The sequence below is a fragment of the Anas acuta genome, chromosome 1 (genome assembly GCF_963932015.1).
Source record: "Anas acuta chromosome 1, bAnaAcu1.1, whole genome shotgun sequence".
Lineage (NCBI taxonomy): Eukaryota > Metazoa > Chordata > Aves > Anseriformes > Anatidae > Anas > Anas acuta.
The window spans coordinates 108923945-108950222 of record NC_088979.1 but is presented as its reverse complement, the minus strand read 5'-3'; the positions used below and the strand labels follow the sequence as shown (position 1 = coordinate 108950222).

At 50.4% G+C, this 26278-nt stretch overlaps 1 protein-coding gene across 3 annotated transcripts in view; it reads left to right on the top strand.

The window, feature by feature from the left end:
• The window catches only part of IGSF3 (immunoglobulin superfamily member 3), an 81135-nt gene that overhangs the window by 13448 nt on the left and 41409 nt on the right, over positions 1-26278 (top strand). For 2 of the 3 annotated variants that reach the window (XM_068691915.1, XM_068691893.1), the window contains exons 1-2: positions 10462-10561; positions 10840-11217. In XM_068691915.1, the coding sequence (XP_068548016.1) occupies positions 10477-10561; positions 10840-11217 (463 nt within the window). In that variant the 5' untranslated portion in view covers positions 10462-10476. Of the gene's footprint in view, positions 1-10461; positions 10562-10839; positions 11218-26278 lie in introns of those variants that run through there. The other variant, XM_068691903.1, reaches the window with a different exon arrangement.

Here is a 26278-nt window from a genome sequence, read left to right as displayed (position 1 = left end):
CCGTGGCCTCCACCCTTCACCATCTCTGTGGCCCTGTGACTCGCTCCAGTCCGTCCCTGTCTCTCTTGTACTGGGGGGGCAGAACTGGACCCAGCACCTCAGGTGTGGCCTCACCAGTGCTGAGGGGAGGGGAAGCTTCACCACCCTCCACCTGCTGGCAGCGCTGCTCCTAATGCAGCCAGGATGCCATCGGAGCCTCCTTAGCAGCAAGGGCACGCTGCTGGCTCGTGTTTGCCTCAGTGTCTGCCAGGATCCCCAGGGCCTCTTCTGCAGAGCTGCTTCCAGCTGGGTGGCCCCCAGCATGTGCTGGTGCCCGGGGTGGTTCCTCACAGGGAGGAGAATCCCGTCTGCCTCTCCTCCTTGTTCCTTGCTGATAGCATCGTGTTATGAATGGTTGTCGGGGGAAGGAGTGTGCCTTTCTCCCAGACGGGAAACAATAGTAACGTAAATACTTCTACATTTCCTCCTTTTTTTTTCTTTTTCTGATTTCCCAAATACCAGAAAGCACCTGTCCTCCCTTTTGAAATGGGAGCCTCGGTAATTTGGTGACAACTGCTGAAAGTCTCTGTAGCATGTCAAACTAATAAATTACAGTGTAAGGAGCTGAAGAGTTCTGACATCTTAATTAGCAATCAGAGGCAGTAGGTAGCTGAAGAATCTCCCCAGATCTGTATCTGTCTTTCAGGGATGGTCTCTCACCGAATCATGGAGATTTTGAGAGGCAGCATCTTGCCGACAGTGCACTGGGAGGATCTGGGGGGAAAATGGGAACTGCTGTTGTGCAGCCACGTTTTGCATTCTTGTGATCCTTTATGGTGGGGTGGGAAAACCGTTTTAAAGAAATGGATGCTTTCAGGCAGTACACTTGACTCCAGGGATAACTTAATTTACTGTTTACCTGAAAGCTGTTTCTGCTGAAGAAGAGGTACACGGTGGCAGCTTTGCCTTGCAAATTGGATGTTCTCTCATGATAATGGCCATGGCTGAGGGGCACAAATGCTTCTTCAGTGTGCCAGGAGGAAGCAGGAGAGATTGCTCTTGGCTGCATTCATTTCTGGTTATTACACTTTATAACTTTTTGCTCTGCTGCTTCTGCAGCACTATGTGCTCAAAAGGAGGTGGGGACCAGGTGCAGAGCCCATGCAGGAGGACACAGCTGAAGTGCAGGAGAAGGAAGTGTGCTTTGCAAGGCTGTGGGAGGGATGGAGGGGTGTGCAGCCGTGCAGCTTGCCATTAGCGCTTCCAGACTTTCTGTATCAGAGGGATTACATCTGTATTCTTAGACAACAAGTGATTTGGGGATGAGCGATTGATTGATGGTTGGTTTAGTATGAAGAGGCTCCAGCCCTAACCCAGAAGAAGCATGCAAGTGAAGGTCCTAGAGAGGCAGAGTGGTAAGGATGGCATGTAGGAGGTCAGCAAAGTAAGAGGAAGGAAATTCAACGAGTATAGAAAGATGGGTGAGAACCACTGGAGTTTCTCTTGGAAACCTCTTTTACCTCTTGGAGGTAAAAGGAGAGCGCTGCACTTACGTGTGCTCCCTCCCTCCACTTGCTTCATATGAAAAGAGCAAGGAGCTTTCTTTTTCTTCAGGAAAAGGAAGTTCAAAGGAAGATAAGGAACCAAGCTCTTCGTGGATCAGAAGTATTTTGGAAGACTTCTTCATGAAAGAGAGGGAATTCTCTTAATGAAAGGCTGGGTAGTACATAGCATTTCCTTTCGGCAAGGATATTGTGAAGGTGAGATTTGGGACTCCACACTTTCTCTCCTGAGAGAGTATTTTAAACATTTGGGATGTTATGAGGTGAATTACAGCAATAATAGGGGCATTCTGTTGTTTAATATTGGGAAGGATTGCAGAGCGTGTAGGAAAATGAAAAAAGAAGTGATACTAAAACATTATTGACTGTGAAACAAAATGAGGTTTCTTATTGTCTGAGAGTGAGTGATCACACAGGGAATAGTGTTTGACAATCCCAGGACTGACCCCGGCTGTTGAACATGTAGGACCTGAAGACTAAAGAAGGATAATAAAAAGAAATTCAGAGGCTGCAGGGCATAATGAACGATGTCAGAAATTTCCTGCCTAGCTTTGTCGTTCCAACAATGTCATTTTTCCCTCCCCTCCGGATAGGTTGGCAACGCAGACCATCTAAGAGTTCAGCAGCCTGAGACGTGTGTTGATACTGCATAGCTTTGATACTGGCACGACAATGCTGAATCTATTAGAGGTCTGGGACCACTACAAGAGATGCCAGAGTAAATGGTGTGTCCTGATGTGTGTTTTAAGAGCTAAAGGAACAGAAGGAAAACCACATGTAACAGTCTTGGGAGATTGCACTTTTTGTGTGGGTCTACACTAAATCTTACAGCGAGTACCTGTGGTTGTGGCTTCAAAGCTTAGGCTGGGAAGGCAGTAATGAAACCATCACTGCTTTTCACTGGAAAATACAAAAGTAGGCAACACCTTGGATGTTGCAGCCAGGCCTCTGTAAATGCTGCTGTGTCAGTACAGTAGTGCTTAACCAGGCCTGGAAGAAGTGGTAGTGATAGAAGTCAGCAGGGTGTGTATTCAGCGTGCTGTTGGAAAGAAGAAGCTCCTAAGGATAAGAAACAAGGAGCTGTGCAAGTTTTAAGTAATGCGTGGGCAAATCAACACTTTCTGCCTGCATATTCCCAATATAAATATAATCTGCCAGGGAGCTTCTGCTTGTGTATTTTTCCCATAATGATAAGGGTAGTGATGGAATGGTATATGGAGAACATGCTGATCCAGGAGCTGGGAAAGTCCTGTTCTGACCTTGGCGGAAGAGAAATGCTTGATTAAGTAGGTTCTGTGCTTAGGGTAGAGTCCATCCTGCAAAACGAGCCTGTAGAGCTGCTTGAGCACTCTGCCATCCTCTGGGGTTAGTCAAAACTGGAAGGAAACAAAATTCCTTTGGGGAACACGAGGATTTCAGATTACAAGGGAGTCTTCTCAGCAGCTTTGCGGGAAAACAGTCAAACCATAATAAGTAGTGGGTATGTTGCACAAGGATATTTGAGCCCCCAACAGTTGCTTACCATTGCAAATCCTAGCCAGCAGGACAAATTGGCTCAGTCTTTCCTTCATACCTCAGCATGTGATGTTATCATCAGCCTTTTACATCAGGTATACCTCGATCCACCAACTTCCTCAAAGCCTGCGTGAAGTAAGGAGGCTGAGGACCACAGGCTGTGGGGCTTTGGGACCGATGTGCAGGATGGATGTCCTGCCACCCTTTGTCCTTTTGTTAAAATGGGGTGTCTCCCTTTTCTCTTTATGCAGGCCTGTTTGGCTGGCTTCAGGGACCCAAACATCCAGACTTTTCAAGTTGTAGTAGATTAAATAAATAACTAAATAGTTTCAGACTTTAGCACAGCCAAATAGCCAAAAATCTACTTTTTGATGGGATGATTGAGAATGACAGAACTGTAAGAGCAGGAGATCTTGTCTCGTGCATCCCCCAGGACAAGCTCATCTCCACCTGTGGTATTCCTGAAGTTAAATGTCTGTGAGAAGAAGCCCTGTTGTGAGACACTTCACAGTTTCAGAGGCGCTCTCTGGTGCCTCAGTTTGCTTGGTGCTGGGAAGTTATAAATATGCCTAGCCCCAATGTCCAGCTCTGGATTCTGTACTCATCAAGTCCAATTTTGATAACTGTCTTTTCCATGTCCGATACTATGAATTACTCCTCCTTTCTTCCAGCATTTGTGGAAGTTGAGAAGTTGTAGCAATAGAAATGATCTGTGGTTCAAGAATAAGCCATTCTAAGGCAATGTTTAAAACTAGCGTATTTTAATGTGCCTAATTATAGACAGAGAGAAAAAACAGTTAGAGGAATGTGACATTCATATAATATGAGGTTTGCTTTAAAAAAAAAAATCACAAGGGCAGATCACATTTAACACTGTGCAGCTGTAGAATACCAATGCTGTGCTGTGGAAAGTAAGGAAGTCATCTGTCAATATAAGGACCAGATCTGAGAAGAACCAAAGGATGAAAAATGGCTCTGATCTTGGCAAGGGGGTTGGATGTCTGACTGGCTGCATAATTATACCAGAGGTACAAGACCTCTTTTGCAGTCAGAACTTGGGAAGCTAGTCACAGGCCAGAGCAATCTATGGTGATTAAAAGAAATGTCACCTCTTTCATATTTATTGAAAGCATTTTTCTTAAAAGACAGTAAACATCTGCTGTGGAAGTGAGTGGATGTGAAACAGAGCAGCAAGCGGAGATGAGTGAAAGCAGTTGTGTTGGAAGAACAAAGCTTCGTTGGCTGCTCCTGTCTCGTTTGCCTGTGCTTTGATATTTCCCTGCTGATTGTGATATTTCCATACCAATTATTGTATAAATTGTTCCTGGCTGACCTCTCCACTTAGCCATCCTTAGTTGGCTCAGCAGTGGGAGGAATCTGAATGAGGAATGAATAGCTGCTCGGCTCGGTTCAGGGAGGACAGTCCACGTGGTGGGGTGGTGGCAGGAGTGGAGGAGGAGGATACGGGATCAGGCACCCTTGGTAGCACAATTTAAACATCAAAGCAAGAGGGTGGAGGGTAGGGAAAGGGCTGTTCTGCAGGTGGCTCCAGCCAGCCTTTCAGTACAGTCAACCGTCTTGGCATGACAAGAAATACATCAAGCACAAGACTGAATTTTCCCAGAACGAGGCTTCGCAGTAATAATGGTGTGTTGGGGGGAGGGCAGAGGGGCTTACCACATGTTTTCTTCTGATAGCATTGTTTTTTCCATCTGGCAGCAGGTTGCGGCGCGCAGAGATTGTCCCCGCTGTGACTCATTTATGCAAAAATTAAGCCCGAACCTAATTTTTATTTGTTCACGTTAAGAGGAGACTTCACAGAGTAGCAGGTGCACGTTGCTAGAAGAGCGCCTGGTTTTGGTGTCACCTGTAGTAGCGGGGTCTCCTGTAGTGACCACAACAGTCTTCAGCCGATGTGAATTAAGACGGCCGCTGGGGGATGTGTTATCAGTGGCTGGGCAACTGTGAGCTTGGAAGAGCCTTCTTGAAATGAAACAGGGTTTTGTGGGGTTGGGTTTTGCAGGGTTTGGATCAGGGTTTGGCTTGTGAGAACGGCCAACACACAGACCACTGCAGCTTGAGGATGCTCCTGCCCACCCTGCTGTTCCCCACCGTGTCCTGCCCAGGAGATGCTGGCGTGGCCTCACCCGTGGTGCTGCCTGCCTTCTTCGTGGTGCAAGGCAATTGTACAGGAGGCGGAGGGGAAGTGACAAATTAAAACTACCATTAATAAAGCCATGTTCTTGAACAGTTTGAAAACACAGCTGAGTGTTTCCCTGCCTTTGTTGTGGCATCTCTTCTCCTCTGGCATCAGAGCAGGGTGTGGGTACACCCGCTGTGTCCTGCAGTGCTGGGCCGGGGCTGGTGGTGCTGAGCACAGACGGAGGAGCCGTCTGCTGGCATCAGCCTCGAGCTGAGCCCTGTGTCCTGCAGGGAGGGTCAGCTGCTCGCCCCTAAGCAAGCCCCTAACCCGCGGGAGGCAGTGGTGTGCTTGGCGCTCGCACCTGCTCATGGGTGCGTGCCCAGAGCCTCTCTCAAGCTAGGAAGGAGACATTTTAGCATAACTGCTCTTTAGCACTTGTGCCTGAATTGTCTTCATCGCTGGGGACTTCCTGCCAGTTCCTGTGGTCTAGCGCAGATGCTCATTTGTCCTAGCCAAGCAGGGTTTGTGCACGCTCCCCTTCCCTGCCCTCTGCATGGGCAGAGGTTCCTGCTGCGGTTCAGGGGTGTTTGGGGGAGCCAGTTCGTCTGGCTGTGCTTCTAGAGAAAAAGCTGAAAGAGCGCATTACTTGCTCCTGTTGTCACATAGCCAACGCAGTCTGCAGCCCAGGTGTGGCTGTAGTGCTGATGGGTACAGCTTGCAATTACACAGGTTGTGAAGGGGCATGAGGGCAGCTCCGCCAGGTCAGACTAAAGGACCACCTAGCTCAGTATGTCTCAAAAAAATATACGTAGGCTGGTTGCAGCTCATTTTTTGGAGCCTCCTGGACCTGATGTGACCTACCTATATAGTAGTCTTTTTCCAAGTACTTGCTCCATCCCTGTTTGGAGCTGTGCAGGCTTTCCACGTGCACAGCAGACCTTGGTGAGGAGGTCCCCAGGTCAGCTATGAGTTGCAAGGATGGTCTGGAATGAAACTGGATCTGAACAATCTTGGTTGGCAGGCCTTGGTTTTTAAACAGAAGGACCTAGTAAATGGTCCCTTCTTGACCACTGTCTCTATGGCATCTGCAGCTGTACGGACTTTACCAGATCCTCTCAAAGGCATCTTTCTTTCCCAGGCTAGAGTCCTTTCCTGCCCCATCATTTCTTATGTAGTAACTGTTTCCCACTATTTATTATCCTTGCTGCTCTCTTCTGAAACCCTTCCTGTAAAACCTATAAATTTAACAAATGATAGCAGCGACAAAAGAACCCACAAATGCGCTCCGTGTGTTTGTGCAAGGGACAGTGAGAGGAGAAAGAGGAATCTCTTTTGAAGTGCTTTTTGTCTAGTAACTGTAGTCTGCAGCACAAAGTAGTTCTTAAGGAGAGTTTAAGATTAGCATGCAGTTCAGTTATTGACAAATACGGCCTGAGAGCCTCCGAGCGAAGGAAAACTGCTGTGAAGCTGCAGGAGTAGAAACAGCCCCTCAAGCTACGGAATCCATTTGGTGTTCAGAGCTGTCAGCCCTCTACTTCTGGAAGATATGGAAAACATAAAGACTTCTTTTAATTCCTCTCGAATGATTAGGGACCTAGGATAATACTCCTTCGAGGAGCATGAGTTTCTCTCCTAGATTAAAGGTACGGTGGCAGTGACTATTGCTATCTAAGATAGCTCGATGCAGCGTGGTGTGGTGCAGGCGTGGCCCACGCTTTCAGCAGCAGGGAAAGTGTTTGCGCAAGAGGTTCCTGGTCATGCGGTCCCTAATTCTTATTTATGTTGGTGTGTCCGTGCTGTGGTAGAGTTTCTGTGCATATAGCCGTCTGTTCTCGCATTGTACCCACTGATCCATTGTGGTCACTCCTGGATCGATGTTCTCAGATAGATGCATGCCTGTTCTCTCAAAAGGGACCTGAATGCCCACCGTCTTCCTAAAGAATAAACATTTGGTGCTTCCTGAAATGGGGCTTCTTCAGGGTATTTCAGTGTGAGCACCCGACGTGATGAGTTATCTGAAAAACCTGAGCTCTGAGCTCTTCGTGTCTCCACGTGGAGAAGTTAGCTCCTGCTGTAGTCAGTAGGCATTACCAGGAGGGTGTTGGTTTTAAGAAGAGAAAATAAGTGTTGAGTTAGAGCGCTTCTGGGTGAAATGCCTCGCTGACAGGGATGCTGTGCGCGCCTTTCTTTCAGCGCGGGTTGAAGAGAGGCGTTGAAGCCTCGGCTGTGAGTCGGCACACGAATGCAGGTGACTTGGGCACTGTGCTTCTCCCCTGCCCTGCTGCTGAAGCTGTCCCTTTCCACCTGCCTTTCCAAAATGCTCAAGGTGAAGCTGTGGCCCCTGGAGCCCTCTGAGCGGGCTGTGCTGGGAGCAGGCATCTTCTGGTGCCTCGGTGCCAGCCAGTCTGCTTGTAGCATCGCCTGGTGCCCCACAGCCACATGTCCCTGCCTGCTGCCTCTTCCTCACCCCACACACCTCCCTCTTCCAAATCGGGGCTCAGGAATGCCAGCAGAGCTGTGAAGAGCTGCCCAGCTCTTGTTTCACTTGTGCTTAGCTCAAAAGGCCCACAACAACAGCCCTCATCTGGAGAGGATGAGGATGAGGGAGCGCTTCCTCTGGAGCGTGCGGGATTTGCTGCCTTTTGGAAAAAAAGCAGATGCAAAAACCCATCATTTCTTATTAATTTTAAAGTAGCTCTTGGCTCGCTACCTCCTCCATATCAGCCCTTGCATTGTCAGTAAATTATATTGGATTTGCAATTAAAAGCCAGCTGTGCCAGTGAAGTACCAGCCAAATGCCAAACTTAACCGTCTCCTAGGCTTCCTAGGGGAGGTGTGGAGCATAAAACTCTTCCTTCAGTGAGCTCTTCTCTCGCTTCAAGAGGACAAGATAAGAGTTTAAAATGGGATCTCAGGCATATTATTTTTGCTAATCAAAACGCTTGCACGCTAAGAAATGCAATTTGATATTGTATGTGCCTGGATAGAGCAATTCCCAGAGCTCGAGAACTGCCAAACGTGCCTTACCATGCAAGAAGTTAACCCTTTGGGGAGAGACCTTCTAGTGCTTCACGTCTGTCTCAGGCTGGCTGTTTTGCTCCTTCCCTTTCTCAGCTGCATTATTTATTTACTTGAGAAGTGCTTTTTCTTTCTGTAGTGTGTGCTTTTTCTAAGCGTTGAAAAGCTCTCGTGCCCCTCGGTGCTGGAGCAGGGACTTGCGGCTCAGCCAGGGAAAAGCACTGTAGATGTGCCACATCTTGACCCTCTGGATATGCACCCAGCTCAGCCCAGTGCTGAGCCTGTGCCTCTTAATCTGAGAGGCTGAACAGAAACTTGCAGCAAGTTGTAGCAAAATGCCAGCTCTTTTGTCTGCCTTCCAGGCTGGAGCTCTCCTTCCAGGCAGGGTTTTTCCCACACCAGCTTCTCCTGTCCTTCAGTTTCGCAGGTTTCTAGAGCCAGGATGGGAAGCAGGATGCTTTACCGCCTCTTACATCTCTCCCTTTCCTTGGATCCACCAAGTGGGGCTGGGGCAGGGAGGTGAGGTATTGTGTGCAGGTGTGAGAGGGGAATGGAAGAGGAGGAATGCAGAAAGCAGGCCTCATCCAAACCTGGAGCAGCATGATGGGTTGTAGGGTGACTGTCAGGTTTCCGAAAGCCCCTGGCAAAGGAAGGAGGAGGCCCACCTTTGTGCTGGCTGTGAGGCTGTTGGGATCCTACCTGCATGCATCGGGGTGTGGAGATCCGTGCTGTGGATCCCCAAGGTCGTGATCTTGCTGGTGAGCTTTGGAAGGGCTGGTACACGTTCCTGATAAAGCGCTGTTTTTCAGCGGGATGGAAGCATTTCTACGTAAAAACAACAGTAGTGCAGTAAAAGCCCACAATACAAGGTCATGCACTCAGCAGCTAAGATATACCCAAATGAGTGTTGTTTTGGCAACTTTCAGCTCCTGCCGCTGCATGTTTGCATGGTGGTGCAATTTTAATTGTCGTTGCAGTGTGCAGATACCCTGCTTGCAGCAAGGCTACATGTGCATACAGAAATTGCATTGTGAGCTGTCTTTGTGTGTGCAGTAAAGATCTCGTCCTTCCTGCTTTAAAAACAGTTCTTCACTTCAAAGGCTGTAGTGTTTGCTTTGTCCTTTGGCCTTTATGCGGAGAGAAGAGGCTGTCTGCTCCGTAGATCTTAGTTGTCTCTAGCAGTATCTATCCCCAGGATAAAGAGATTGTATGAAGAGCAAACAGTGTGGGAGCATTTGCCTCTGTTGTTCATCTCCCTGTTTGTTTCAGATGTGCTAGCTTTCCCCGTCCGTCTCTTAAATCACGTTATTTCATGAAGAGTAAAAAGAAACATAATTCGGACCAGCAGCAAGCTGAGCCCGAGTTAATAGTTTGAATTGCACTCCATCTGTTCAGCCGCACGGCCTGATGGACGTGCTGAACCCTTTTTCACCATTTGCTTTAAGCTGGTAAGACCCATCTCTCCTGGCTCCCATCCAAGGTGTCTGTCGAGAAAAACTTTGTCTGGACACCGATGTCCAGAGGGCGGGATGGAGCCAGTAATCCTCCCGATGCCTTTGCTTGCAAGTTGCTGGCTTTTGAAGGATAAAATTCTTCTCTGGACTTGAGCATTGTTGTCGAAAATTAGAGAGGGGAAAAAAAAAAAAAAAAAAAAAAACCCCGATGTGTGCGCGCACAAACACACGGAGGATGAAATTTGCAAACGTGATTATGCAGGACCTGCTTTAAATCGGCTTATTGCTGTTTTATGATGGCAAGCAGGCAGTCACAGAAGCCAGGGTGATTGGCCTCACCATGTGCACATGCTGCTGGTAACTCAATAACCGATGAACACCCACCGTGGTCTCCAGACCTCCAGCCTTTGATGTAGCAACAAACAAGATAGATTGCTGTAATTTATCCTGCCCCTGGAGGGCTGTGCTGGTAATGTGCCATGAGCCCAAGGGCCAGCCATCCATAATCTGTGTAAAAATACAGCAGATTGCAGCCGCCCCGTCTTTGTTCAGAGCTGCAAGAGTTTGCGTGCGCGCAGCGCGCGGTGCTGGGGCTCGATTTCCAGCAGCCAGGGGCGGTGAGCCTGAGAGTGTGATGTGCCCACTCCCTCCATTAGCTTTAATTGTTTTTGTTGTGTACTAAATATACTCCTTTCGAATAGACTTGGAAAGGCAGCGCTGGAAACGCGGTATTCCCCGCTACGCCTTCACAAGCGTGACTGAGAGGCTGGGAGAAGGCAGGCACGCTGGGTTTCGGGGGAAAACAATGGAATTTTGTACCAGCTGGAGGTCTTGCCGAGGGAGGAGGGGTGCTCGTGGCCTTGCTTCACGTGGCCTGAAACCCAAGGAGGGTGAGAGCGGGGTAAAACAAATCGGGAGCTGTATGGTGGAGGGGCAGAGTGGCTCATGGGGGTGGCTGCTGGGGTGCGTGGCCCTGCTCAGGGCATGGTCCCCCCCGCAAAGCCCTGTCCTGTGGGCCCACCGTGCCAATTTGGTGCCTTGCTGGCCAAACACCGGCACTGTGGTGGCCTTCTGGTGCCTGGCCCTTATGTATTTGGGGGCAGGCGTGTGGGCTGCCTGCTGAGGAGTAACGCTGGTCTCTCTCCTCTTCTCTCCTCTCCTCCTGCAGGCCTGGCCTCGGCCCAGCGGCACGTGGCGGTGCAGGAGGGGCCCCTGTACCGCACGGAGGGGTCCCACGTCACGCTGTGGTGCAAGGTGAGCGGCTACCAGGGCCCGGCCGAGCAGAACTTCCAGTGGTCCATCTACCTGCCCTCGGCCCCCGAGCGCGAGGTGCAGATCGTCAGCACGGCCGACCCCTCCTTCCCCTACGCCATCTACACGCAGCGGGTGCACAGCCGGGAGATCTACGTGGAGCGGGTGCAGGGGGACGCCGTCCTGCTGCACATCAAGGAGCTGCAGGACCGGGACGCCGGCGAGTACGAGTGCCACACGCCCAACACCGACGAGAGGTACTTCGGGAGCTACAGCGCCAAGATGAACCTCGTGGGTAAGCTCTCCTGGTGGCAACGAGGGCAGCGGGGTGCGTTACCCAGCCGGGGTGCAGCAGAGCCCGTGGGTGATGTAGACCATGCAAGCTGTTGTAAAACGCGTCGGTGAGGGAGAATGGGAGCAGAAAGCAGGCAGCACGGTGGTGTAAATTACAGGAAGTCATTGTACAGAGACACGGGAGAATTCAGGACTTCTCTAACAAGGCATCTACAAAGCAGAGAAACCAGGCGGCGAGGAAGGCATAAAGCCATGGCTGGAAGCAGGAGGGGCGAGGGCTGATTGATGCAGAGAGAAAAAGGCTGCTCCAGATGGCACAGGAGAGAGCTTTGTGCCAAAGGTGGCAAAATAGCAGGGCAGGGAAGAGAGGAGCAGGAATGAGCGGTGTGTAAAGGGAGCAGCAGAGACCGTGGTGTTGGAGCTCTTTGATGGGGCGCTGCTGAACGAGTCCTGAAGCCAGCACACCGATCAGATAGAGCTGTCTGTAGATGAATGTGGGGGAGTTGGGTGGCTTTTTTTTTTTTTCTGTGTGTTAGAAAAATCGAAAACAGGTTCTATAAGATTCGAAGTAATTCCATAGCACCTCTCTGACTAGCTTCTTTGACCTTTTCAAGCTGCAGCTTGCTTTTTGTGTCTCAAGATGGAATTGGATTTGAAGTCTCTATTTCAGCTAACAGCGGTCAAATAGCTTCCATCAAACTTCTTGGCTGAAGGACTCCTAGAGGAGTTGCACTGTAGGAGATGATAAATTCAAACACACAGACAGCAGGCTTGCTTTCTTTAGGAGACGTTCACAAGTCTCCAGGTGTCCGCAGGCATCCCATTTAGAAACCAGGTTGGCATTATCCAATCTGATCTGGGTGTTGCCGATGAAGACAATAGTGTTGACGCAGGAAAATCTTTGTGAAAGGAGCTGAGGTGTGGGTTCAAATCCCAGTAGCCCTTCTTTGGGTTGTGCCATTGCCTTGGCTGCTTCCTTTCAGAGATGTCAGCAAAATCACTCTCCCACCTGGTGTCCCAAAGTGGAGAAGCCCCAAGGGCTGGGGTTATTTCGGTGCCTGCCTTCCCACTTACTGTCAGCGAGCAGCTTCCTAAGTCAGGAGGCCAACGCCTAAATACTCTTACTGAAGTTAGGTGACTTGCTTTGGGTGTCTGCGTTTGTGGTTCCCCATTCAAATAAATCTGAGTCAGTGATAGCCCATGAGAGATGGCAGAGTGCTCTGGGAGCAGTTGGTCTGCCCCAAACAGGGCTGTCCCTTAGCCTGCTCGGCTTTTTGGCATCCAGGTGAGCAGGCACCCTGTCTATCCCAGTACCAGATGCCTGCCCACCGGTCAGGGCATCTCTGTGGGGCCAGGCAGCACACTCTCTAGCTGTTTCTGGTGGTTTGGCTCTCTGCTACAGGTCGTGGGTTTTCGGGACAGTTTCACTGCTGCAGACAGTATTCAATAAGAACTACACGAGTGCTAAATGAGAGTTATTGTTCTCATTTTCTCAGAAACAGAACCAAACTTTTTTTTTCTTTCATCCAGTTATGAATTTTTAATTGACTCATTAGATTGAGTGTCTCTTTTTTGGCAGCAGAAAAGCCTGGAGGGAGACAGGTTTGTTAGCATCTTTATTCTCTCCGTTTATGTGTGAAATGGATGGCTTTGGAGCAGTGTTGATTTTAGGCTTGCTGCTCTGGGAGCTTTGAGTTGCAGTGCCCCGTGGTTTGAGGGAAGATCTGAAGGAGGAGTTTTCCTCTTTTTCACACAGGCAATACAAGCCTGTGGTGGGGGAGGTTTGTGGGGGCTGTATGGGGCACCAGTGCAGATTTACATGCGGGGCTGCTCTCAGCACCAGGACGTCTTGGCTTGCAGCAAGTGGCTGGGATGTATCTCTGCTCTTCCCATCTGAGCAGCATAAAGGGCTCTGCAGTTGCTAAAAAATAGACTTGGTAGGTGGTTAGGTTTGAAAATATATTTCTACCCACCTTAAGAACAGCAAGCATGGCTAGTTGTCCCTCTCCCATTTTTGGTATGTACTTATGAGGTTCATTCTTGTTCAGAATCTGGTGCTGCTCTGAGAGCCTGGTGTCCCTGATGGTCTGGAGTGAGAAATGCTCCCCAGGCACTCTGTGGGACTCTCACCTCCTCTGAATTGAGGCATGCAGCACAGGCACTAATCTCAGCTAAGGTAGGAATGAGGACAATAATGTGGTTCAAGGGCCTTCTGTCATAGGGGAGCATGTACCAACGCTTAATGCTTTTTGCCAGTCTTCATTTCCATTGCTTCAAAAACAAGTTTCTGCCTCCGTCTTCCTACCCCCCTTATCATCTCCTCTTGAGGGGAGTCACTGGGAAGGAGGGGTTTATGCCCAGGCTGTGAGATGTGCTGGAAGGAGGAATTTAAGACATCTCACATGAATTGCAGGTGCTGAGGGAGGCAGCAAAAAAACAGGTGCAGCTCTGCAGGATGTTGTGGAACCAAGGCCTTGTGATTGATTTATGAGAAAGGATTAGCCCACGTACAAAGTCTGCAGCTCCATTGTTTGCCTTGTGAGTAGAGCTGATAGACTTCAGTTCCCCAAGGCTGATAGGAAATTGCTGAAGCTAGTTCATGCTTTTTGACTTCGGGTGAGGAGAAGAGGTTTTTAGATCAGACAAATGTTGTCCCACTCATCTAACCTAAACACGTTGCCTAAGCAAGATGTTGAGGCAATATCTGCCGACAGAGGACAGAGAGAAAAATCTGGAGAGCAAATCTTTATGTAGGTTAGGAGCATCTTTCTTTGGGTTGACTAAAGAGAGAGCCGAGGTGTTTACCTTGGGGCAGGCAGCTAGTGCTGAGTGAAGTGAATTCTTCTTGTAGTGGCTGCAGACCTGGCTGCTTGCAGAAAGTTCACCCGTGGGGCTCCTTTATAACTGATGGAGATTCTGGCTTTGCAGTTGATTTTGGAAGACACTTTGACATATTGAAGAGAGTTTTTTCAAAACTGCATCTATTAAATGGAAGAGTGTAAGGACCTGACTGGCAATTACATGGTGGTCCTGGCCTGCTGCTTGTGCTAGCTATGAGGAGTACATGGGCTGCTCCTTCACTCTTTGCAGAAGTTGAGGCTGATGAGGAATTTGCAGGTGAAGGAAAGCAGCATCCCAGAAACACAGCATCATCACTGGCAGGACAGAAGTATTTTCCAGATTGCCATGACCATATCCTTGTCTTAATACCTCCTGAAATGTGGGCAGAAGAGGTTTCTGTGCAGTAACTTAGGTGGTGAAGCCGCAGGGGTGCTGTGCAATCTGAGATTTTGGTCCCTGCTTCTCATCGTATGTTGATGGGTAAATAAACTTGCGTTTTGCTGTGGGGTAGAAGTGAGCACATGGCAGTTACTTCAGACTGCGTGAGTCACTGCAAATTTGTACTCCACTCTGTATCTGCAATGAGTTGTTTGTGTGCCTGTATGCTACTTAGATAACAGCACAGAGGCCCAGGTCTAACCTCTTCAGAAGTTTTAGACTTTTATCTCAGTGTTTTTCTTATCTGTGCTCCAAAAAACATTGAGCTCTTTTTCAGAAAGTAAGTGATTTGAGGGAAGAAATCAAGCTTTGAGGTTTTTTCTTAAGCAGGTAGTAGCAGAGTGGGAGAAAAGCTTTCAAAGCATTTGAGGAGGTGGAAGCTCTTGTACTTCTTACTTCTGGGGAAGCAGCTGTGCGGCATCAATCTTAAACAAGGTAAAGTAAAAAAATGAAAGGACTTGGGACAGGGAGAGGCAGAGCAACCTCCAAGGTACTGCAGAGTGAGGAGGAGCAATCTTGGTGCAGACCTGAGAGCCATGCAGTGCTTGGTCTCAGAGGTGGGCAGGAGCCGCAGTGCAGGTGGCTGGTGCCTGCAGGGACGGTCACTGGCATCCCTTTCCTGCCAGGCTTGGGTGAAAGAGGGGCAGAGAGGGTTAGCACCAGGTAGGAGCTCTTTGGTGGCTCCCCCATCCACCCTCAGACAGGGCACGGCTCTGCTCTAGGACCATGCAGGCTGGTGCACTGGCCTCAGCACTGTTCCTCATGGCCCTGCCTGGCTGTGGCCGCCCTCAGGGGCTGGGTGTGTGTTTTTGGCAGGCAGCCTTGGTCAGGTCTCATCTCCAAATGTGGAGCCGCCTGCATTGCTTGAAACTCGCCACAGACCAGAGCTCAGCCTGTGGGGACTCAGTGCCCTTTGGAGGGTGTTGTAGGGTTCTTCCCTGCACTTGAGCTGTGGCATACGGCTGTGGGCCCAGCCCCAAGTCCATGCCTGTGATGGGAAGGGTATCTGAGAGGCTTTCACAGAATCACAGCGTGTTAGGGGGTGGCAGGGACCTCTGGAGCACGTCTCGTCCAACCCCCTGCACAAGCAGGGCCACCTGGAGCACGTTGCATGGGCCCATGTTCAGGTGGCTTGTGATGATCTCCAAAGAGGGAGACCCCACAACCTCTCTGGGCAGCCTGTGCCCATGCTTAGTCACCCACATGGTAAGGAGGTGCTGCTGATGTTCAGCTGGCACCTTTCGTATTCCAGTTTGTGACAAGTGCCTCTTGCCCTGGCACTGGGCTCAACAAGCTTTGACAGAGCTGGAGGTAGAAGAAAGATTTAGACGGGCCTGACACTTTGTGTTGGAAGGGAAGGAGCTGAGTGTCTCGGATCTGCTTTTCTGAGAGAAGAAGGCTGTTCTCTTTTGTTGAACTTGCAACCAAAACCCTCCAGAACTTATCCGTGCAGAGCCAAGGGGGATGTAACAGGCAAGAAGAAAAAAATGAACTTTTATTGCCCGTAACAGCTGCGGCTGCTTGTTGCCAGCAGCTTCCCCCCTTCAATGTGAAGTGCTGCCATACGCGGTGTGTCTGCGCACAGAGCAGAGGGAGGGTGTTATCTCACGGCTTTGCCGCGCTGGGGAGAGCAGCAGCTGCTCCTGGGGACCCGGGGGGCTCACCGTGAGAGCTGTTACTGCCGCTCACGGGGGGCTTGTGGACCTCGCTGGCTGCGAGTTTGCTCCACTTGTCAACTTGGCTGAAGGTGGCTTTCCCTGAGGGAAGTACTGAGGAGAAAGAAGGCGATCATGCAGACAAGGATCTACTGGTTTTGGTAGAAGCGTTCGCAGCCTCTTCCTTTTTTTTTTTAACCTCTTCTCCTGAGAGACAGGGGAAAGTGTTGTCACACATGCTAGCAGCTTATGCTCAGAGGAGGACAGAGAGCAGGCTCTTTGCAGCAGTGCATAGCAGAAGGACAAGCAACAAGAGACAAAAATTGAAACGAGAGGTTCAGACAGCCCTGAGAAGTTGCGTGGCCTCCACGTCTAGGAGTTTTCAAGCCCTGACAGGATCAGGCCCAGAGCAACCTGGTGTGACCTTATAGCCGACCCTGCCTGATAGATGACCCTGCCAGAGGACAGGGTTTGGACTGCAGACCTCAAAGGTCCCTTCCACCCTGCACTGTCCCGTGGTCCTGTGGAGCTTCACGTGGCTATGGGGTAGTAGAAACCAGTGTTAGGCACCGGTTTGGATGGAAAGGTGAAGAGTGGAATATAGTGGTGATGTCAGTGCTAAAAAAAAAAAAAGGCATAATGTGGGCAATCACAGAATAGCAAAGACCTATTGTATACACACACAGATTATTTTTACCAGGATATTCTTGTATGTCATGTTTCTTATTTCTTTTGAGAGGTTGCAGGAGTGTTTATCGCTCCACTTTGGTGTGTGAAGGTAGAATTTGGGGATTCTAAGCTCAGGTTTCCCAGTTTCTCTGAGGCCATCTCGATGGCTCTGCTACCTCCACAATCTATGTGTATGTTTTATTTGGCCAAGCAGTCAGATAAGCAAAGGAAGTTCGAGGATTGGTTATCGCTGAAATTCCTGCTTTGTGAGTTATATTCATCTTTGCCTGTTCGGGCTTTGCTTGTTGCAGTAATTAGTTCCCCAGAGGAGTAAAATGTCCTTTGCTTTCAAATTCCCCTTTAGCTGACATAAAAAAAAAAAAATTCAAATACCTTCTCCTAGGTGGTCCTTTGCAGCTAGACACGGCGTATTTTGTTCTTACCATCCTCCTTCACATGACTAAATCTCTCTGTAGTAGTCTTGGAAAAAAAAAAATAGACCTATACTGCTCTGTTCTTTTTTTTCCTTTTTTTTTTTTTTTCTCTATTCCTGCTATGTATGGAGATAGAGTGTTTGTTAACTGGGGAGGGATGAGGGTGGGTAAACACATTTACCCCTAGCGATTCCTACGGGTACAGCCTGGGCAAAGGCAGCAGCAAACCAGAGCACCCAGTTTCTGATGCTGGGGGGCTGGAGGGCTCCAGGTTTCGGGTCCTGCCCTGCACCATGCTGCCAGCTCGCTGCATCTTCCTGAGTATGCCCCCCCCTTGTCTCTCTCACCGCTTCCCAGCTGGTAAAATTAGGGATAATAGCATACAAGCCTTTCACAAAGTCTAAGCTAAATAATTGTAAAGTGCTTTGAGCTCCTCAGATAACGGGAGTTAGAAACAAAGGCTTATATTTCTGCTCTGCCTGGTAATGATCCCGAACAGGATTCATTTCCAGCCCTGCCTCGTCGTTCCTGATGCCCTGGAAGCAGAGCTGTGCTCCAGCTCACATGGTTTTGCCCCTGGGGATGCTGTGGTGGGAGCAGGAGCTGCCTTGCCAGGGGGCAACGTGCCCCTGCCAGCTCTAAAACTGCTGGTGGGAGGAGGGCACTAAGACCCATTTACATTTCCAGGCAGGCTCTCTCTTTTAATCTTGGCTTTAGCTGCGGACAATCTGGCAATGAATTGCATGGGCTAGTTCTTTCTTGGGCTTTTTAAAACACCTTTTTGTAGATACCTTCCAGGCGCTAACTGAAATCTTATAACAATATCTTTAAGTGGCCTTACATTGCTAGAGAAGGCTCGCTTATTATGATGTGTATCTTTATCTTGTCCCCTATTGTTGTTTTTTTTCCTGCTAAACACTTCCAATTACTCCTGTTTTGTTGCAGCATGCGGTCTCCTATTCTTTCACATTGGAATTGTTTGCCTGATTTTTACTTCTTTATTATTGTATTACGTGATAATCCTTCTCTACTTCTTTCTCTACTTCTATTTGTGCAGGCAAGATGGAACAAATTTTAGGTGGACCATACCTGAAAAAATGAATAATCCATTGTATCTACTCTCCACTTCCTTTGTGTTTCGTTCCCCTCCCTTATCTTCCTGCCCTGTCCTTCAAAACCACAGGCAACTCGGTGACACAACACGTTGAGCTTTCAGCTGTGGAACTAATTCTTTCTTTGTTTTCTCATCCACCTACCCATTTCTGGGAAACCTGGCGTTAGACACATTTGGGGCACATCACTGCATTCCATATGTTTCTCCTACACTGTCCCTTTTGAGGTAGGGGCACATCCTAAAATGTAGGTAGGAAGAGGTTTACAGTGTGAACGTGTGTCCTTTTTTATGCCTGTCTGTTCACTTGTACATAGGCATTGTAAGAGAAAATGTATTTTAAAATGCATTTCTAAAAATGGAAATGAACACAGACTCAGGCAATTGCACAGCCCTCTGCTCTCAAATCTAGCCTGGTCTTTAAAATGCGCCCTCTCACTTCGAGACTTATGATGCCTTTTACTTGTCATAAAGGGAAGCGCAGAAGCCCAAATGCTACCGTGCCTTCAGACTGTAAAGAATTGCAGCGTTTTGCTCGGGTAGGTTTCTGTGCGGTACTGAGCCTGAATAGTAAAGTCGAATCAGTCGGTTAAAATGGTGTTTGAAAGCCAAAAGAGCCTGCAGAAGCCTGTTTCCAGGAGGCTCAGGGCTTTCACCTCCAGCCTGGTCTCTCACTGGCTCCGGTTGATCATTGCTTTATGGGACCATGGATCTCATCCTTCCTCTGAGCATCCTGGGTGCCAGCTGCCGTGAGATGAGCTGCTGCTAAAGCAACGCGCATTGTTAGCCCGTGTTGCCTGTATCGCTTGTCCTGCCAGCTCTTCTCCCGCATGCTTTGCCAGTTCCCAGTAAAATGGAGTATTTGGTAGTCCTGAATGGCCTGCTTTATTTATAGGATGCCTCTCAGTCCCTGGTTGTGAGAGGAGCGATGGGTGGTATAGGCTGCTTTTGTAGATTGCCGGTAACATCTAGGTGTTAAGTGCTGATAGGAGGGAAAGAGTGGCTTTAAGGTGTGATAGAAGAATCTTTAGCCAGGGATCTTGGTGCATTTGAAGGCCAGCTCTAGCACAGCTGGATTACTTGGGATTTTAGGCATCCTTTCCAGGTGGGTGAACTCGGTGTGTGAGGGAGCTCCTTCAGGTCAGCATCTGCTTGCTAATCACGGGAAGCCAAAGACCGTCTGGTGTCAGAGGCAGTCTGATGCCACCTCCCGTCCTGAAATTAGTTTACCTCCTGAGTGCTCTGGGCTGCTCCCAGTCTCCTTTCCCCAAATGAGGGAGAGCAATGGAGGCTCTCACGCTTCTTCTGGCTGTAACAACAGCGGGGATGGAGGGCAGCCAAGGGGCACCATCTCTTCCGCTTGTGCACCCCTGCATGTGACAGGTACGGGGCCATCCTGGCAGCTCTCTGCCCTGGGGACCCTCTCTGTGCCTCGCTGAAGGACCCTGCTGGCAGCTCTGCTGGGCTGACGTGTGCAGGATGCTCTGCTCCCGCGCCTCTGGACGGGCTCTGGGCGCTGTGTGGGGAAGGCGGTAGAGGCGAGCGCAGCTGGCAGCATATGGCAGCCGTCCCCGCTCGTAGCAATTGCTCGGTGAACTCTGAAAGTGGAGGACGGAGCCTGCAGCTCCAGCCAGCTGCAGCACTGAGAAATCCCATAACGGAGCCGGCCGCTCTTCTGTTACCAGCAAAAATATTACATTCCTCTTTGCCCATTTTTCTTTTTTTCCTGCTGCTTCCCTGGGGAGGTTTTGCTGTGCTTGCTCCTTCCTCCCACTCCTCCTTCTTCATCCGTTTTCCCTCGGGGATTGCTTTGTTTGCTCTCTGATGCCAGTCCCCTCGATTGGGTTGCTCTGCGTTCCTGCTGGTCTGCTGCCCCGAGGGGCGAGGGCAGCTGCTCCTGCTGTCAGTCCCAATGGTTTTCTCAGGTGGCATTGAAGGTAGGTCTGGTGGTGAATGGCAAAACCCCAGGTGCACTTGGGCACTTGCAGGGCTGTGCAGAGGCCTAAATATCCTTTAAAATCTCAGTCCAGTGTGACTGGCAGAAGGTGATGTGTGCTTGTTTGTTTTCAGCCTCCAAGCCTATTTAACCCAACATCTGCCTGCCTCCATGCTTCCAGCTGTGGATGGGAACAGGAGAGCAATGCTCCACGGCAGGCTGTGAGTCCTGGGACTCCCTGCCCTTTCCTCCAGCCCCTCCAAAGCCTGGTGGGACGGGCTGTTCCCCCTCCTCTGCCTCCTGCCATGCGGCATGGGTCCGATGCTCCTGCACAGGAGAAAATTCTTGGGGTGCTGAGAGGGATGCCTGACCCGGATGGGGATGGGGCTGCCTCTCAGGATGGAGAAGCTGGGAGGAGACATTTTCCATCTTGACTCTGTGGCTGCCCTGCCAGTTTAGCCCTATAACAGTTTTACAATCTTTATCTGATATAGGTTTAAGAGGATTTCCCTGGGCGCAGTGGGATTATTATAAGTCAGAGAGCAGTCTCCAGCTGATATTCCTTCAGCAAGTATTTATTTTAAGTGGGTTTAACTGTATTTAATTTTTTTTTGCATGGGTTATAAGTAAATTGTTTACATTATTAGAAAAGTAGAGCCTGGATAAAGCAAAGGAATGTATTATTGCTTTCCAGTCTGGGGGTGGTGGAAGGAAAGCAGCAGCTGGAGGTGGGGAAAGAAAGAAGATAACAGAGTAGTGCTGGGGGAGATGTAACATTATTCCACGCGGCACTGATTAGTAATGCTGCCAAACAGCTGCTTGTAAGTAGGAGATGTAATGGGGAGGAGAGCTGCGGGCTATGCACATCACTTGAGGAGGGGGTGGCATCTCCCCACCTCCGACCCCCGAGCCAGCCATGTGTCTGGGGTTTGGTGCAGCTGGCTGCCTGCCTCGGCCCCACATCATGGTGACGTGGACATGTTGCCCCCACTGTAGAGTTTCCCTGCCACCGTCAGAAGAGAAGAGCAGCGGGGAACCATGGTGTGCAGCATCCCTAGCCCTTGGAGTGCTCCAGAGGATGCTGACGGGGAGGGAGGGATCAGCCTCCCCTTTGCTATCAGCAAGAGATGTTTCTAGAGAGCCTGCAAAGGGAGCAGAGCTCAAGCTAGAGGGCTGAGCCTGAACAAAGGTGCTTTTGAGTGCTGAGAGGACGGTGGTTTTGCCTGCCCTTTGCTTTCCTCCCCGTCTGAGCGCTGAGTGAGCCTCTGCCACAAGCGAGGGGTGTTGGCTGCGCTGGCGCTAATGGGACAGATGCCTTTCGGTGTCTGCTCCATCCCGCTCCGGTTCCTTGACTCTCTCAACAGATTGAGCCCTGTAGGGCTTTATTCCTTACTGTTTAAAATGATAACTCAGGGCTCTGCAAAGAGATGTTGTAGTAGGGATTGGTGCGGCACAGTGGGCAGGATTTTCTGGTGAGAGGTGCTTCTGACCTGGGTATGGTGTGAGAAAAGCACTCGCTTTCTCAGACCTTGTCATTCTTCGTTTTTACCTGCCTCTTTGAGAGAGCAAGGCATTTATAAATCTGTTCCTTACCAAACACGTGTCACAATTATAACTTGTAGTGCCAAACATCTCCCAGAAGGCCAGAAGGTGTGGAGCCCGGGTTGCGTACTGCTTCGTGTGCTGCGTGGAAACCCCGTGCAGGTCCCAAAGCAGCAAGCTGATGTGCTTTAGAGGTTTAATTAAGAGGGTTAATGTGAGGCTCTCATTAAATTAGAGGGTTAATGTGAGGCGCCTGAGCCTTGTTATCCACTGAAGAATTGCATCAGCGTGCCGCAGATGACCACAGGCCCTCTGGCACCGCGTTGTCACCTTTTGAGCTCCCTCAGGTGTACAAATGCCACCTGTCCTCTGACACAATGCCTTGCAGAATGGCAGGTGACATTTGTGCGTTACGGATGGCCCACCTGGCAGCGCCAGGATTGAATACAAGGAGGAGAAAGCTGGAACAGAGCTCAAACCTGTGCGGAGCTCAGCTATCGAGTAAGCAGTCAGGAGCAATGCCAGCCACACAAAAAGCCCTGCTTGAGCTGTTTGGCAGCCGAAGCCACTCGAGTACTGAGTAGCTGTGGCCCTGGGGGATGTGGGGATGTCCCTGTGTGTGAGGGACTTCTGCCTCCAGGCTGGTCCCTGGGGTGCAGGATCCAGGACTGCTGGAGACATGGGCACCACCTCCAGCAGGCCTCTTGCTGCAGGGACCATGTGGGGGCTCTTTCCCCACCCTTTTCATGTGTCCTTCAGCAGTGCCCTAGTGGCTGATTCAGGCTCTTGACCCCAGAGCAGGCAAGCAGGGTTTCAGTGCAGTCTTCCATCAGGGCCATCGGGATACAGTAATTACCTTTGCACTGCCGCCCACCCTTTCTTCCTCTCCCCTTGCGACTGGGGAGTAGGAGGCAGCGCCGGCACGCTTTGAGGAGCTCCTTTTGAAGTGACTTTATGAGTAACGCGGGCTGGCGAGCGGTGGGTAATGAGATGCCGGCACTCTTTGCTCTCAGATCATTTCCACTCCCCTCTATCAGTGGCCAGAGCAGCGTCTGCTGCCTGCTCATCCTCAGAGACATGAGGCTTGTCAGATCTCATCTGCTTCAAGAGGCATCTGACAAGGGCCTGATGTCGACAGAGAGAAGGGGAGAGGAGGAATTGGGAGACTGTAGACATGGTTGGGTGGGTGCCTAGAGTCACACCCGTGGGGTCCCGCTTAGGCCAGGCCTGTTGCTTTAGAGAAGTGCTGTGCTGGCTTGGGGTGCTGAGCTGCCCTGTGCACCCGCAGCAGGGCTGCGGGGAGTTTCTGCAGGTTTTGCAGACTGTCTGTGCAGGAAGATGGACTTGTCCCCTCCTGTGGTGTGCTGAGGGGGCTGATAGGGCTAAGTCAAGCTGGGTAGTAGCCACCGGTTTGTGCTAACAAGATGTTTTCGATGACATGTGCCCTAGGCCACACCAGAACCCTCCACTTCTCTTGGTCCCCTCCCTGAGTGTCCAGAAGGCATTTTCTATCTCTGCCCAAGCGCAATGGGTCCGAGCCAGCCGCCACAGGGTCCCTGTGGGCCGCCCAGCCCATCCCTTATTATCTGCTAGTTGAAGCTGTCGGGAGAGAAATGCCAATCCTCTTGGTGACGGCCAGGACACAGCACTGCTGCTCGGGGTGGCCTCCTGGAGCAGCGGGACAGCCAGCATGCAGGTAGATGCCATCAGGAGCCCGGCGTGGTTAAGTTCATGAGAAGTGACAGGATCACAGCCTAGGGTGGCGTTACTGCAGGTCTCTTGACTGGCCACCATGCTGCTGTGACAGGGATGTGTCACTCGAAGCCTGTCATGACACACCTGCCTGTCAAGGAGGCAGCACACAGACATCTCTCACGGCCATTAGCTGGCAGCCAGTGGGGAAAGCCTCTTCCCAACTCTTCCCCAAATGTGGGGTGGCCACATCTGCCTGATAGCAAGGGGCAGCCTCTGGTGCTGCTCAGTCGTGTCCTGTCACAGCTTCGGGTGGGCTCACCACCACAACAGCTGTCACAAACATCTTGGTGTTGCTTGCTGTGGATCCACATAAAATCGGAGGCTTGTATTTATTTGGCAGCAGTCAGCATTTCTCGTGCAGGTGCTACCTTCGTCCTGGCTAGAGAGATTTGTGTTCGTCTGGGAGAAGAAGCAGCAGCTTTGTAAGCAGGCCGGCTCCTGTGCCTTTGTTTTCTTTGGTCCGCAGGGTTAATCTCCTCCTTGGCACCCGATTATTTGTCGCTGTGGGGAATGAACATGGGTTTGCCCAATGCGTGCTTGAAATTCTCATCTCCCTGCCTTTAATCCCTGTCTGTGAGCAGTGCCCGGGGCCGGGGTAGCTCAGACCAGAGCCCAGCGGGGACCTGCTCCTGCTGACTGCCCAGCCCCAGGCAGGTGGCTCTCAGCTATCTCAGAGGGAGGTGTTGCACTGAGTAGAGGACACCTTCCCCCAAAGTGTCACCAAGTGTTACACGTCCCCATGAGGTAGCTGAGCATCGGCATTGCCAGCTTTGGGGTACCCTTCGTCCCTCAGTGCACTCGCAGCTCTGCGGGGCAGGGGACGATGTGCTGGTTTAGGGCGTGCTCCTTGCATCCCATGTGTAACTCCATCTCCTGGCCCTGTGGGAAGCAGGTCTGGGCTCCCTGCTCCCATCTCCAGTCCGTTTTCTGCTCTTTAGGATGCTTGGTTTCCTTTCTTTCTCATTTCCCCCCTCCCGGGTGCTTTTGTCAGTGTGTAATTAGCTGGCGCTGCACCGAAGCGTTGCTCCCAGGAGTGCTCTCTCGCTGACATTAGCTGCAGACAGTGACTAAAACAAAGAGACAGCTCGGTACGCGCGACGTGTTCGCTTTGTGTGTCTCATGCTCCTCGCTGCTGTTGGGAGCTCAGAAGGGATCGCAGATGTGGAATAAACGGGAGCGCTTTGAACAAGTGGCACCGTAATCCCTCCCTCCCCTACCCCCCCGCCCCTCGATCCCCCCCTTTTTGCAGACATTAGTTTGATTAAAATTGCATGAGCCCACACACGGGCGTGTTTTATTTCATTTATTTATTTCCTCCTGGCAAGAGACCGTTCTGAGGTCCCAGCAAACAGCTCTGCCCTCTGGGAGAGCATCTGGGGAGCACTGGGAGGGGGTGTAGGGGCTTGGGGGCATTTTTTTGCAAAACTTGCTCTCACCAGCGCTCGCAGCCTGCTGCTGTGAGGCTCGTTGCACTGGTGGGACCTGCTTTTCCTGTGGAATGCCAAAAACGAGCGTGTGCTCCCTTGTGGAGAGAGGATGGGAGCTGGAGATGGGGCTGGAGGAGCACAGCGGGTATGGGGCTAGCTCTGGAGCAGAAAGCAAGTCTTCACCAAAGGCTTTTCAGGTGACCCATCTCTGTGGTGGGGGCAGGCATAAGCAGCTAGCTTAAAGCCCAGGAGACCATACAGAAATTCAGTCAAAACACAGAAAATGAGATAAATATCCTTTTTGAGCCAGGTTTGGTCACCTGGCTGGCAAGGAGTGAAGTTTTTGCTACCATTTATTTGCAGCAGCCTGTCTAGGAATGGGAGACCGTAAGAGAAGACTTCATGCTCCAGTCCTAATCCACCCCTTGCAAACCCAGGACTTTTGAGGATGCTGTGGCAGTGCTGTGTAAAACCTGCCATGTTCCTTGATGGGCATTCACAGGACAGCGACTTCACCTGATGTCCCCTGGCACTGACACTGGCATTGCGTGACACCCCCGTACCTACCTGCCCTGAGGAGGGGTGGCGGCAAGCTGCTGGCCGTGGCATGGATATGCCCTGTAAGAGGCCGTGCTGCATCCAGCAAGCTTGGACTTTGCAAGATGAAGTTCCCCAGGTTTGGTGGCAGCATGGACAGAAACTTTTTGGCCAGCCAGGAGAGGTTAGCATAACAAAGAGGCAGGTGAGAGGAAGGCATTGAATTTCAATCAAGCAGCAGCAGGGGAATGAAATCTCCTTGCTTATAATTCAAGCTCCTGGCTCAGGCATCCCTCTCTTTTACCTTGGAGCAAATCTCCTGTAATGCATAGAAACAGCTCAGCAACTGCAGTCCTGGCTGCCATTGAGGCAGAAGCTGGGGTTTATTAAAGACCTGCACAGCTCTGTAAAAAAATATTTATGATCTTCTTGCACTTAATCAGTGTAAGTCAAATATTTGAATAGGTAGGGGCAAGCGTTTTGCTAGAATTTGAGGATCCCTTTCATATTTATGCTTGGTTACACTTGCTCCACATGTATTTGGATGCTTGGCTGAGGGCAAGAGGGAGGTGAGGGATGAAAAGGACTTACTTCAGAAGGGGAAGATGGGAGCAAGGAGAGATTAGAGGGGAGAAGAAAGCAAAGGAAGGTTAGAAATGATAACAATTAGGCTGGGGGGGACCAAGAAGAGGCAGAAAAATAAAGCTGGGCCTTTGA